At 37.7% G+C, this 15,735-nt stretch overlaps 1 protein-coding gene across 2 annotated transcripts in view; it reads right to left on the reverse strand.

The window, feature by feature from the left end:
• Positions 1-11,248, reverse strand: part of LOC580151 (ras-related protein Rap-1A) — a 34,671-nt gene extending 23,423 nt beyond the window's left edge. For both annotated transcript variants that reach the window (XM_780223.5, XM_011681843.2), the window contains exons 1-3: positions 11,120-11,248; positions 5,502-5,606; positions 1,238-1,306 (exon numbers count right to left, since the gene is read on the reverse strand). In XM_780223.5, the coding sequence (XP_785316.2) occupies positions 1,238-1,306; positions 5,502-5,558 (126 nt within the window). In that variant the 5' untranslated portion in view covers positions 5,559-5,606; positions 11,120-11,248. The remainder of the gene's footprint in view (positions 1-1,237; positions 1,307-5,501; positions 5,607-11,119) is intronic.
• Positions 11,249-15,735: the final 4,487 nt, after the last annotated feature.

Genomic DNA, 15,735 nt, shown 5'->3' on the forward strand with positions numbered 1-15,735 from the left:
CATCAGCTCGACTTGGCCAAATAGCCCACTATTTCTGAATCGGTAAAATTAGCCTGATCATGAAATAGCAGGCTATGTGGCAGGTGAAGAGACAAGTAGCGGGCTATTTGCTCAGGAAATCTTCACAAGATATCTTGGGCGAGTTTGCAAAATAGCCTGCTATTTGTCCTGTCTGTCTTTACCAGCCCGAAGATTTGCACTATGCGTGAACACTGAGCAAATTTCTCTAGCTCGAGTTTTGAGCTGATGAAGATGCGATTTTGTAATTTCGGGCTAATTTCCCGAATCAGATATAGCGGGCTATTCGGCCAACTTGAGCTGATGAAGACAGGCTTTATGGGTATTTTATGTTGGTTTTTATGAAAGCTCTGATAAAAACATTCACTCTAAGCACTCAAGGCTATATAACAAGCATAAACACAGACTGCCATGACGGTGTCTGTGATGATATATGAAATTTAAGTGAGCAGACATCTACGGTACATTCTAAAGAAGAGTTGATTTTAATTTGAATGAGAATATGTAAGACATAATTCAAAATTGTTCATTTACATTTGAAGCAGTGCAAATAGCATAGTGGCACATGTTGATAGACTACCGTAATTAACGTTGTATAAACCGCCCTCGTGCATTAACCGCACCCCTCTTTTTCGCCCTAAAAAAAAAAAAAAAAAATTTAAAAAGTTTTTTTTTCTTTCTTTTTTTCTTTTTTTGGCAGACTTTTTTTTTTGCCGACTTTTTTTTTGCTGACTTAAAAAACAGTAGAGGACCTAGGATAGAACCTTGTGGTACGCCGTGTAATAGAAGAAAAATTGGAGGAATTATTTTTATCAACTACATATTGAAATCTATCAGAAAGATTACTTTCAAACCAAGATGACAGACAAATTTGAATGTTGTTCTAGTTTCAGAGTGCCAGGCATAGCACCAGGTGGAGGGCCATAAATCGAAACTTAAAAAAAAAAAAAAAAAAAAAAAATTGGTGTACTGTGTATAAACCGCACCCCCGACTTTGAATTTTTTTTCGGCGGCAAAAAGGTGCGGTTAATACACCGTTAATTACGGTAGGAACTATCTATCGAGAAAGAAATTGAAAAGTCAAAGATTTATACTTAAATGGCCATTTCAATTTTCAAAGCCTCTTGCTATTTGATGATAGTGGAAATATTTATTTGTACAACACATGCAGATAAATCATTTTAGTAACAACAGAAAACAAACAATGAGTTTGACTTACCTTTCTGTAACTGTCTTCGATTGTGGGGTCATATTTTTCAACAAAGATTCCTTGAACGAATTGTACTGTCTGCAAGAAACAAATAGAAAAATAAAAAAATGTTATTGTAAGGTGATATGATATGTATTATTGTCTTGTTCATCTTCTTGCGTCACTACTCCCTTTTCCAGTGCTGGCCGGGATGGAGGATTTAGCCTTGGCGTTGAATCTTTGAAGTCGTTTGAGAATCCAGGGATCTATTGGGAGATACACATTATCGGTTTCCTTTCTTACCTCAAAGGATCCATTATCTTTTACTCAACTGGCAATCTGACATCACCATTGTTTCTATTAGTATTAGGGTGACCTGTCATTTTAAGAAGGGGGAAGGATAAGATTACTGCTAAGTTTTGTTGAACAATACCATCAAGTGCTTCAAAACAACCATAAGATTTCCTGTTAAAGTTTGGATTTAGATTTTAGAAGGATACTTTCAAATCTAGGACAGAACAATGCTGCATCAATAATCAGAATTGTTTTTCTCATCCTTTCCGACATGTAAATTCTACATGTTTTAATCAATACTAAACTGAAAGTTGTTTGGCATGTATTTGCTGACTGAAGAGCTAGTTTATAAGCACATCAAGTTCTCAAGTTTACTTTTTATTACAAAAATAGAAATCATCACATCAACATAAATTTGGCCAGCATGCCATTCCGTTTCATAACAGATGTCTGTACCAATGCTGCGTGTACAGTAGTGTACTAATTTCTATATTTCAAAATCACATTTTTTATTCCCACTCCACCCATACAAAGCCCCCAATACTTCTTTCTTTTTATTCATAATAATTCTTGGAAAACACCCACTTCATATTTAAGTATACTGGTAAATACATTTTCTCTTTGTAGTAGTTTGTGACAAAACATGAAGTGAATTTACGATCATCATTCAAATTCCAAAGTACATTCCACTGATCCCAGAACCATTACTGCACAATACTTCCCATCAAGCAAGCTGTAGCCAGGCTACATTGTAATCAAATAAATAGTGAGTGGTGAAATATGTTGTATGGACATACAGGTATGGTAGACTGAATCAGTTTACAGGTTCTATGATAGTAGTCCATCTACCAAATGTGACTTTTGGTGTTGGAGATAGGGGCCAACATTGACATGGCACTGTATATGTAATTGTAAACATACATTTATGAAGTAAGCCAACATGTACAAACTGTACACATAAAGGCCTTTTGCTACACTGTGCATGTACAGTACATACTGTATGTAAATGGAGCCAATTGAATTTTATTATGTAGGCCTACATGCACAAGTACTACTACAAGTGCATTTTTGTAGCTACATGTACATGTTCATGTACATAAAATGTATACATGTGTGTGTACAGTATGTGTGATTGTGTGGCAGTAAACATGAACAATATATACTGTACATGTTTACAATGGAAGGGGGTGGGGTAGTGAGTACTTCAATTTTTTTTCTTCTTTCTTACTCAACACCCCTGCCCCCCCCCCCTTCCCTGTTGAGCCCAAAAAAAATTGCATGCGATCTCCCTCGTAGCATTTCCCCAAAGTTGACAGCCCTGCATACATGTACATGTACAATGTATGACGTACTAGTACATGTGTCGGCTAAGCCTTATCTTTGCAACAATAAGACCTCTCCCACACAAAGCCTTTGGAATTACACACAAAACCACTCGGATATCTGAGATTTAACAGATTCAACATGTGATTATAGAAGCTAAAATAAGCAGCTTGAATTATTCATGTGAATTATTCATGTGGATTAGCCCAGTTAATTATAAAATTTACAGTGCTTCTGTTACCTCACAATGTACATGTAAGTAGGTGTCATCTTTTATACCATGTGCATTTCCAATAGGTTTCTATCTACAGAATGAGAATTTAGAGTTAGCCTTCATTTCAATTTGATTCATGTTAATTGTTATTTTTTTTTGGAAAAGACAGATGAGGGTTTCCATCACTTTGCCCCCAGAAACTCTTTAAACAATGCACAAAAATAGAGCCAAATAGGCCTGCAAAAGATGCAGATGATCTAACCATGAATTTTTAATTTTTGGGGGGCCAAATGCAATTGATTGATGACTGATCTAATTTATATGCAAAAACAAATAATATTACTTTATACCCTGTTGATAATGTATATTGAATAACATTCTTAAACACAATACACATGACATGATGCTATATTAAGTCTAAATGTCTATTTTGATTTCTATGAAAAATTAGATACCACATTTTTGTGATGTCATGAACCTACTGTACATGTATGTACACATGTAGGCCAATGAGTGCACAAGAGGAAATAAAACAATTGCAGCAACCTATTAATTGCTTATAAACTAATAAAACTATATTATGTATGAACAGGCTATGATGGTTGATTGCTTGAACATTCTTTATTATCAAAAATACCGGTAGTAGTGCACTTGTACCAATATCCACACATCTTGCATGAATTATATATTATGTAGACCAAACATGACAAAAATCTTGTTTTTTTCCAATACCACTGTTTTAATACCAGCACTCCTGTGATTGTGAATACATGCTGTACAGATCTACATACCGGTAGTAGATTTTAGATTACATGTAAGAGAATGAATATGTGAAATGAAAACCTAACAGTCACACAATGCTGTCCCGGTGTTTGGCAGGCTACCGTAATGCTGAGGTGTGATGGACAGGAAAGCTAGGGTAGATTGATTTCGGATTAGTATTTATCAGGGTCACTCACACTACTGTGGATAGGTTGGGTGTGGAAGGTTGATGAAAAGCTTATTCTCTTGGACATGACAAACAAACTTGATGCATTTCTTTGGTTTTGAGAAATCAATGCTGTCAGGGTTAAAGGTACAAATGCTGCCTGGGTCAATGGACTTAATAAAACTCTAGGTCTATGCCCGTATATGCCAGTATGTACATGTACATGTAGTAAACAAGTGAAAGCTCCATTGTATAGGCCTACATGTACGTAACGTAACACAATGAATGACCCCTGTTGCATGATTTGGGCTGACCAATTGCATGTAGACTTTCATGACAAAATGTGAACATTTTACAATTACAAAAAACGGCATGGCTTTTTATACCAAATGTAGAGAAAATGAGAAATACACGTAGACGTACATGTAATGTAGGTCATGCAGTCCACATGTATTGACGTTGCCAACTTGTTGGCTGAGCAGGAAACAGAAAATGCACTACGTGTACTGGGCATGCATGTACACAAAGGCCAACCTACATGTACACTTGATACATACAGTAACACTGCATTTGCACAGTGGGCCAGAAATATGATCTGCCAAACAGGTAAATCTTTTCCACAATGTGAACATGCAAGTAAGATTGTTGCTTGAGCAATAGCTGTTATTTGCCTGAATATGATTCATCGGTTTAACATTATAATAAAAGAAGAAGCATCTCTTTTAAATGTGGGCTGATTGAAAATGAAAGTTAAATATTTAGTAAACCTACTCATCAAAAACAGTTTCTGCCCTAAGACCGGCAAAACAAAAGCTCCCACTTTAGCTAAATGGAAAGGATTATGGACATGCGTGAAAGGTTTCTCACTACAAGCTGGTCCTCCCACACACACAAGTAGGTCTTGGAGGGTATGTGTCATTGTGATTCTATGTGCCCTCACAGGGGTGATTCACCAGCTTTAGAAATTATACTGGAATGTAGTTGAAAGGGAAAGCATTGTTTATGGGGGCTACTGACAGCATTGTTCAGTTTGTGTACTGTCTCCAAGTGTAGTGTCCTCATACGTCATTTGTTATGTTCTTTTTTCAACAGGTATCATATGACAAAATACAAAATTTGCATAAAATACATTGTTCACCGAAGAAACCCTAAAATGGCAAATAAGTTTTCAATTCAATTTTAAACGTTTAGGACGATTTTGAAGAAGGTATGTCCAGTGCCATGCAAGTGCTGAGTAAATAGTTGTCCATGATTGTTAATAAATAGCTAAAATAGAGTGTCTAAAATTGAATTTGCACATCCATGATACAGGGTAATGGCTACCAGATGGTACATGTATTAAGCCTATGGGATTGGGAGGATTATATTGTAAATACTGGTAGTTAAAAACAATATCGCTAATTCACTATATGATTTGGAAGAAATGATGAATCCATTGAAATATATTACCATTCTAGAAACTCAATGATAAACGTGTAATCTACACCATCCAGTAATAACTGGCAAAGGAGGAAATAATTTTAATTTCAACTTACCAAAGCACTCTTGCCCACACCACCAGAGCCCAAAACCACAAGCTTGTATTCCCTCATTGTGTGTGAAAATTAGATGCTATGTCTAGGAAATTAGACCAATTAGACCTGAAAAGAAAAGAAAAGAAAAATTATGTTAATTAAACAATAAAACATTACATAAATAAATAAATACAGTTTCTGTAGGCCTACAAATAGCTATAAATGGAGCCATCTGAAAGAACATTTCAGAACAGTAAAAAAAAAAAAAAAAATGAAAATCTTGCTCATTGGTAACGGCATTGTTTAACAATGTTTCCAGTTTTACAAATCTGAGATGTATGGCCCTTCGTGTGTATTAGTGTCTGTGATATTGTGTTCAAATATTGAAGCCTTGAAAAAATTGTGCTTCAAAATGATCATGAAGTGCTTCAAAAAAGTAAAAATCTTTGAGTGACAAGTTTTACCATACTGGTACTCATTTACCCCATTAGACTGTAGTGTAATAAATAATAAAAACCGTTAGGAACACAGTTTTTGAAATTTCAAATTCCGATCATAAATATCATGATGATCAGACAGGTGATCTGCTTGTAAAAGTCATGGGATCTCTGACTGAACTAAAGGTTTATAATTATGATTGCAGCATGAGCTAAATCCAAGATTTTAAATAGAATCTGAGATGAAGATACCCAATCCCTTTAAGTATGTACCGTATACCGGTACATGTACATACAGTATTACAAGTACATGTAGGTAGGCCTGCATGTACATATATACATTAATTAGTAATCTCTCCAAGACCCTGAAATCCTGTTTTATTCTAACGATGGCCTACTGAACTGCAGCCGCATAAACATGCTGGTATGATATCTGGATAATCTTACAAGCGTGGGCAATGTACGTCTCACACAAAGTATAATTGTTGTTTTTTCCTGTTTACAGGAGCTCTTTTTGAAATTGTAAATTTAAGAGTGATGTTCCCCCATCATGATGTTGTATTCGGTTTTTTTGTATGTGTGTTTGTTTGTTTGTTCTTTGTTTTTCATTACCGGAAGCCTACTGTTATTTTACAAGGACATTTCCACGAAAAGATTATATTTTACTGCTATTTAGGTGTTATCAATTGTCACTAAAGTACCGATTTTGAGTGAACTCGGTTCACTTGGGTTTTGTACAGTGGTGTTTGAAATGGTGAGAATCAACAGAGGTCGTTGTTTCGCCGAGCGATGATTTTTGCCTGGTTTAGATTTTCTCTTTTTTTCTTTTTTTGCTCTTATAAGCTACTATAGGTTAGGTTCGGCACTGTCGCCATGTTCTTCAGTCAGCACAGAACGCAGTCAGAAATGTAGTCAAGTTTGACTAGTTTCCCAGTTAACCCATCAGTTGTCATAGAAGTATTCCCGACGAAGTTTTGTCCCGCCACAGAAGTGAGTGTTTAGATTAATATAAACGGGAATGTGAACTCTTAAAACGGAAAATAAGATAGATTCAAGTTGAACTGTAAAACGGACTCTAAAGAACTGTAATTAACTCATTTGCATAATGCACGTGTGGCATTAATTCCAAGATTGCTGCACCTAAAATGGCCGCGCCCATGACACGCACTTTTCGTCATGTATTTTTCCAGTTAAATGATAATTGTCAAAACAGAATTACAATATTAGGCAAATATTGTTTTATGTCATTTATAGAGTAAACAGTGTATATATGTAGAAGTCCTAAAGATAAAGGATGTTTATATTTGTGCATGCTAGAATCTTGGATTTTATGCAGTTTGTTTGGGTGACAAAAGTTAGTCTGTGGAATTTGATTTAGCTTGCTTAAAAGTTGCAAGACACCATTTATTGACTTGGTGAAAGGTTAAGCTTTGCACCTCTGGCATGGTATTTAGAGTCAGAATTGAAGACGGTGTTTAATCATTTTTAAGAGTTAATAATGTAACTTGAAGGCTTGCTGTAGTGATTACAGATTACAGGAGTAGATTACAGATGTAAATTACAGGTGTAAATTACAAGTTATGCCAGATAGTTTACTTTGTATTGAAGTGTTATCTCTAGATTATTACTGGGAAGTTTTATGCAAGTCAGATATTTAAGTTTAATTCATCAAACAGATTTAAATTGTATGAAGTCATTTTATAAGACAGTTTTTCTTAGGCGAGCATAAATATGCAAATTAAGCGCCTGTCAAAGTCAGTCGAAGGTCATATAGTATATTTAAAGTGACAATCCATTGTTGAGGTTTTTAGAAGGAATTTAAACTATGAAGATCAGGCCTTAAATTAATCGACGGCCATCGACGGCCAGGCCGTCGATGCCCCTATGACTGGCCGCGGTGCCCTCCCAAAAAAAGATATATTCACGGCCAAAAAGGCCGTGCCCTTTTTTTCAAACTGGCCGACGTGCCTTTTTTTCCAACTGGACGTGCCCTTTTTATTTTAAATTTGCGCACATAAAACCACCCATAAAAGCGCCCATAATCATCTAAAACTAGACGGCAAGGCGCAAGTGTTTTTCCGTGAAAATGCGCCCATAAATTATTAGAACAGTAAAAATACACGAATCACGAACAGTTTGCCGCCCACGAGCTCTCTTCTAGCTTCGTATTTAGTGCTTTAATAAGGCGCAAGTACCGTGAAAATGCGCCCTTTGTTATTATATAGGCAATGCGCTAGCGCACGTACGTACGTACGTTCATGTTATGCGATCGCATGATATGCATATGGTGCATGCTGTTGACGCACGCACGTACGTACAAATCGAAGGACGGCCAGGATCAAGAAAACAAATCGTCAAATGGAGAAATAAACAAGCATTCAAATAGTCATTAGAGATCTGTCGAGGTTTGTTTGTAGGCCTAGTTTATTATTTTATCTCAAATAGAATTTAGAATTATCTTATTAATAAGTTAAGAACACCTTCGATGTTCTCGATCGTAGTTACTCTCATTTTGCCACCAGCCGACCTCGCTTCAAAAAGCTACCCCGCCAGCTTCCCAAGACGAACGTTTCGAGTCCCGGTAAAATTCCGAGGGTGCATCGGTTTCGCTGGCAAACTTCCAGCCCGACAGCTTCCCACCAAAAGTGGCGAGAGTGTGTGTGCGAGGAACGATTTTGGTTTCGTGAATGCACGTTACGCAACTGAGCTGAGCGTGTCACTTTCAGCTGTCGAATGTCTATAAGGACATTTTTACATCTTATTTCATTAGTTAGGCCTATGTAGACCTTTCTATACAACAGTTAAAAAGATAATTTCTTCAAATTTGCTCCTACTACCGAGAGAGTGGCGTAAGGTTTGTGTGTGAGGTGCGATTTTGATTTGGAATACCCGGCCAGGTAAACTTGCCAATTAAGTCCTTCTGACTTTCGATGTTTGTGAAATTGACAATTTATTTATTCATTTGCTCATCAATATTTTTAGTTACTTTAAAATACTGTTTAATGTGCAAGTTTGATGTTCTTAATCAATCTTTCCTGTTCATATTGTTAAGATTAAAAAGTTATTAAATTGATCGTTCGATCTATTCACATTATGAAATTAACATTTGTAGACTCTCTTTGAACTTATGATTAGATAAGCGGCCTATCTGTTTTTGGAAAATTGCCCCTTGCTCTGGTAAATTCCCGTGGCAAAGGGCAACTTTAAAAAAAAATTGCCCCTTGCTCCTGGCTGCTAAATCTAAGGCTTGCGGGCCGCCGCCTTGTTTGCAGGCGCGTAGCCAGAGTTTGGTGTTTGGGGGGGCACATACATGTAATTGATCGAGGTCAAAAAAAGGGGTCTACAAAATTTCAACCGGTCCTGGAAATTTTAGGGCCCCCCGTGCCCCCCCCCCTGGCTACGCGCCTGCTTGTTTGTATGTACCGTAGACCTCTATACATTCTGTGAAGAAGCTGGTGCTAAAAGTCATGGGAAATTGATCCTGCACAAGTTTCATAAAATACACATGACATCTAACAAAAATAGAATCAATTTTTTTGGCCTCATACTCGATGCCCTTTTTGTAAAATATTTTGGCCTCGATGCCCTTTTTGTAAAAATATTTTGGCCTTGGTGCCCTTAAAAATATGAGGTACTCGAGGCCAAACTGGCCTTGCCCTAAAAATGACGAAATTTAAGGCCTGGAAGATAGATGAAAATTATCAAGCTTGTGTATGGATGCAAGATAAAGATGTTTACAGTTATTTTGGTTCATGCAAATTGACAGTAATCTGTTTAAAGGAAAGTCAGGTTGGTTTGAGAAACTCTGAAAGTATGAGTATTTGAAAGTAATGCATATTAGAAAATGCATAAGGTTTTGTAACCATTGGTTACTCTGGATTTTTGTTAGTTAAAGGACGAGGTCAAGATTGAGAGTTTATAGAACAAAAGCAAATGTGTTTAAATGAATCTTTATAGATACAGTTACTTGGTTTGTTCAGATAATTTGGATTATATATTGCATTCTTGTGTAACATGAATGATACTAAATCTGTCATTGTTATTTTATCTGTCTTTACAGATTGAATAAATAAGCTTCACAGCTTAATATCTTCATTTACGGCTGGACTCTCCGACTTCATTTTTCCCTTTCTTCAACTATTCAGTCGTCTTCAACAGTTCTTAATACACAAAAAGTATACTAATGCTGCTACTTTGTATGAATGTGTGGGCAAATCTGTGGATTAATTTCTTGACCAAAGATGCGAGTGCTGGCTGTATTGTAGGTACATGGATTCTCCAAAATAACAAAGACAAAATATATGAAAATGCAATTTCAGAACACTAGATCTAGTGATATGAACAAAGGTAAACTAAAGGTTTAGGATCCCTTCTTTATTGGCATAGACCCCTGCCTGGATTGACTCAGATTTGTCTACACTGTCTCAAATTCAAAATGTGCCAACAAGAAATTTAAAAAAAAACATTAAAAAAAGTGTTCTAACAATCTACATTTTAATTTTAATTCAATCGTTTGTGTCAAAATCATCCTAGAACGCAAAGTTGGCATTGGCATTGCCATTGGCACACAACTCCACAAGTACAAGACTTAGCTTAATCCCTTACAATTAACCTACTTAATAACACCATAACATTCTGCACCACCACACAATTTCAGAAGATTCACAATGTCGAGGCAAGGTGACAGTCCACACATTTTCAATCAATGTGAACATCAATCAATTTTCTTTGCATCATCATTCATGAAATTTTGAGTTTGACACAATTCACAAGACACGCTTTTTCTGAATTCTGTTCCGATTAGATTTAGAATTTAGATTTCTTATTTCTCTTGTTTTTACTGTGTCCAAATTAAAACTAATCTCTAAACTTAAAAATATCGACATCATTTTGAAATACAATCGTGATGTGCATGTAATCATATTCTCCAGTCTCAAGAACAAAAAGTCCACATCTGATCATGCACCATATTAAATCGGTCTATCAACATGATCAAAAACGAGCGGAAATGCTTTGCAACTCTCGCCAGAGCTATGGGATATAAATAGCGTGTCGAGGGTGTTCTGCGACTGGAGAGAGCATTTCGGCCCACCATTCAAAATGCAGTCAATAAGAAACAATAATTCAAGCGATTGCAACATATTCTTTAATCATGATTTCATTAAATGTACTACAAATATTAAAATCTACGTAAATACTTACTACTATTAGCACAAAATAGGAAAGATTTGTAACAAAAATCGGTACTTTTCAGGCTAGTTCTGTCGACAGCGCATACATGTACTGGCCAATGCACAGGGCGAGGTCGAAATTATGACCGGCTGAGCTGATGACGTCACATTTCGACCGTGCTAAAACGGCGACACCCTCTAGTGCTTGAAGATGTATATGCCGACATGACATCGGCAACCATAGTTTTTTCATCTATCAAAAATTTATCAAATTTTTCTTTTTCTTCCGGGGATACTGTCTTGAGATTTTGCCACGAATATAAAATATGAGTGACTTCTCCTCAGCTCAGGGGCGAAAGGTAAAAGTTAACGTTTCGTTCCTTAGGAATTAAAGAGCCCATTTAGAATATAAGGGTCTAGGCCGAATAATATAGGAATATCTGTAGATGACGGTTTTTCATAAATGCGTAGCAGTCTTTGTTTTCCCCTCTCAGGCTCTGAAAAAAAAAGTTATCCAAGCAGATCAAAAGCATTTACAATTTTGTTATCACATGCATGACAAAAAAGAAGAAAAAAAAGAAAGAAAAAAAGAGTAATTTCTTTTTCATTTTGCAATATATCTTTAACTTTCAGATGCCCCTCATCACTATTTTCATCTAGGTTTGATGAAATGTTGAAAACAATTCTCCGCCCATGGCCCATACCATACCAGGTGCAGGGGCGGTGGAGCGACGGAGTGGAAGACTGAAAGAACCTTTGGTAAATAACAATCATCTATAAATGCGAGTGAGCGTAGCGAGCGAACTTTAGGGAAGTTGCTCTTAGTCGCTTGACAGTAATGACGCCTTTAAAGGGATCGTTTAACAATGTTAAATCTGAGATACACGGCCCTACGTGTTAACAGTGTCTGTGATATGGTGTAATATTGAAGCTCTAACAAAATTGCGCTTCAAAATGATTAAGAAGTGCCTCAAAAAAGTAAAAATCTTTGAGTGACCGGTTTTACCATACTCGTTTTCCCCAATAGACTGTAGTGTTATGAAAACCGTCAGGCGAACGGTTTTCAAAATTTGTAATTCCAATCATAAATATCAAGATAATCAGACAGGCGATCGGCTTGTAAAAGTCATGGGGTTCCTGACTGATCTAAAGGTTTATAATTATCAATGCATCATGAGCTAAATCCAGAATTTTTTGTCAGAATCTAAGACAAAGTTACCGGATCCCTTTAATGATAAGAGATGAATATTCAGGGGCCCGTCTTAGGGCCCCTGGTGGGGGCCCAGGGGCCGGAGCCCCCGGAAGCTCAGGGGATTAGGCATTTAATTACGGTCAGAAGAGCATCCAGGAGCTCCCCTTGGGCCCTTGGTGTCCGAAAGTTATAGGGGTTTTAGATATGACGGTTAAATGAGCATCCATGGGCCTGCCTTGGGGACCTTGCGGCCCAGGGGTGGAACCCCCGTAATTCAGGGGTTTTAGGTATTTAAATACGATTAGATGAGCATTCAGGGGCCGTCTTAAGGCCCCTGGTGTCCAGGGGGCAGAGCTCCGGAAGCTCAGGGGTTTTAGGCATGTCATTTCGGTCAGATGAGCATAATTTATTTAGCATACGTTATTTGAGACATATATAGGTCACTATAATTGGCGTGGGCTCCATGGGGCTGAGCCCCATGAAGCTCAGGGGTTTTAAGCATGTAATATGGGTCAGATGAGCATATTTTGATACCTTATTTGTGACACTGGCAGGTTACTGATTGGCGAGGATCCAGGGGCTGAGCCCCCGGAAGCTTATGGGTTTTGGGTAGTTTGATTACGGTCAGATGAGCATAATTATTTTAGTACCTCATTTTGTTACACTGGAAGGCCAACCATTCTTTATTTCTCTCTTTCTTCAATTTTCTCTTTAACATACTTTCTCAAGGCTTAAACTCTTCAGTCCTGCTGTTATGCAGGCCCTGACTTGAAGGCTTCTAAATTAGCATATTTTTAGCCTAACTGTAAATTGGGGAATATGTAATTTTCCAACAAACGCATACAAAAGTATTATTTCCAAATGAACTAAGAGAAAAAAATCGGGAAAATCATTAAACAACATTTGTGAATCGTCTTGTATCGAATTAAAAAGAAAAAACAGGTTTGGGAGCTGACGACTCCCAGCTTAGTTGTTTACAGACTGGAAATGATAGAATGGGACTGTAGAAAGTGAATAAAACGAGGAAAGTAAAATTGGAAATATAAAAAAAACTTTTTAAACCTGGCAATACGGGACTCTTAAAGCCCAACTGCACTACCTATAGCTACTTGCGCCCTATATACAGCAAACAATTATTAATCGGTGCCTGTTGGTCCCCCATGATCCCTTTTTCTTTTCTTAATAATACTGAGAGCATATTTGATGAGATAACCACCTGTCAGTGACCTTGCAGGGAGGTCTAATCCCCCCAGGCCGAACTAGTGCAAACAAGCATTAAATGTAGTTTTGAAATGGGACATGGCTTAACCAGTATTTGCCATGCCATACACCCTCTTCAAATAACTCGATCAATAACTGAATTTGTAACATGTTTCTAGTTCTTTTAGTGTGATTATAATTTACAAAGAATCGTTACATATTGTAATATTTGTATCGACGTGTGAAATATGGAATCAATAAGCTGAAACTGAAACTTGTTTCCCACTAAAAAGAAGGAAACAATTCGTTTTTCATGTTAACAAATTGCAATTGGTATTAAAAGTCGTATGGCGTAAATTTCTGGTATTTTATTTCCTTCTCTTCCAGGAATTACAAAAAAGTTTATTCCTTTCCAACATTAACAGTCACGCAATGTGATTTTACTGATGTGTTTAGTGAGAAATCATTGAAAGAAATGCCAAGAAAATTATGATATATGTAATATATCATTTTATATAGGCGTGGTCACACGATGTGACCCTTTCAACATAGGTCTATGGATATGTTAAAGTAACTCGTTATGTTATTCAACTTCAGTAGTAACAATTTTAAGAGCATTTAATTCAAATTTTTGTAGTGGTATTTTTATTAAATAATCCAAGTATACGCCTGGTACAGGGTAACCTCGCTGGTCATACGGACCGCTATTCGTAAGGACCGCTATTCGTGAGGACCGCTATTCATAAAGACCCTTACCGGTATTCATAACACGAAACTATGCGTTAAGGACCGCTTTTCATAAAACGCAAAGGGGGTCTATATGCATAAAAGGAAGGGGGGTATTCATAATTTATACAGGGGTCGTATTGTGAATAGCGACCCTCTTTTTGTGTTATAAATAGGGACCCCTATTAATAAAGACCCCGACTGTGTATTATGAATAGCAACCGTCTTCTCATATTGTGAATAGCACCCTCTTCCCCGGTCCTCTTCTTTGATTAGATGACTGTAGTTAGATGACCTCTTCTATGAATAGTGGTCCCTATGAATAATGGTCCCAAGGGTCAGCCCCCCCCCCCCACCCCCGCATCGTGTATAATCTAGGTGGTGACATGATGTGTTTTTTTAAAAACATTTTTTTCTCTATGGTTTTCAGTTCAAGTGTTTCAGCATTTCGCCCCTCTATAACTTAAACTCCTTATTTCATAATATTATTCGTTTGACCCTTAGGTAATGCGAAGTTATGAAATCATATACATGATCTAAGATACTCGTTGATCTTCGGAGTAGTTGCTACAACCGGCCGTGTCAGACACGTTGCCCCGGGTGCGAGATAGGGCTCTTGTAGCGTGCCCCCAATCGAAACAATTATACAATAACAATTAACATTACAAGATCAGTATCTAAGATACTGCACTTATCAGAAGGGTAAGGGGCACTTATTACAAAAGAAAAGGGCACTTGTTAAAGTAAAATGAGCACCTCTACAAATTTGAAAAGTTGGCACCTTTCTTATGTAAACAAAAAAAGGGGTGGGGCCCTTTAGGGGTATCTAAAGCAAGCAGGCTAAAAATCGCACTCAACCTGACTAACTTAAAAACTCTTGTAACTCTTGGATTTTGTGCACAAATTCGGCTCCTTTTCTAATCTCCCGATGAGGTCCATCCGTGTTTTCCCCCTGATGTATTCAATGCTTAGCCTCAATAATATTTGCTGACAGGCGGGCTATGCGGCGGCCATACCAGGCGCGGATGCAGGGGGGCCGAGAAGCGACAGAGAAGCGACAGAGAGAGAAGGAAAAGAAGGGGCAGGGGAAAGAGGAGAGAAAGAAAGAAGAGGAAGAAGAAACTGGAAAAGGGGGAAGAAGGAGATCGGGGGGAGGGGGGAAGGGCCTAATTGTCTCCCAGGCTGTTGCCTCCCCCTCCAATCACAAAAAGGGAAGGAAAGGGAAAGGAAGAAAAAAAAGGAAAAGAGGAGATAAAGGGAAGGAAAAAAAAGAGGAAGAAGAAAAGAAAAGAAGGAGGATATCCGTTTTCCCGCCAACAAGTTGTGGATCGGTGGGGGGGGGGGCAAAAGGCCCTTGCCTCCCCCACCCATGTCTCGTGATGTCAACTGCCTATAGGCTACCTCTTCTTCCCCTACGCCCCCCCCCCCCCCCCCACCACCGGCTTTAATTGGCTTTTGATCCATGACTTCATCCCATCCCATGGTCAACATTCACGCGCAAAGGGCCCAACCCCGGCCCCACCCACTAA

The sequence above is a fragment of the Strongylocentrotus purpuratus genome, unplaced genomic scaffold, assembly GCF_000002235.5.
Source record: "Strongylocentrotus purpuratus isolate Spur 01 unplaced genomic scaffold, Spur_5.0 spur5_scaffold_6, whole genome shotgun sequence".
Classification (NCBI taxonomy): domain Eukaryota; kingdom Metazoa; phylum Echinodermata; class Echinoidea; order Camarodonta; family Strongylocentrotidae; genus Strongylocentrotus; species Strongylocentrotus purpuratus.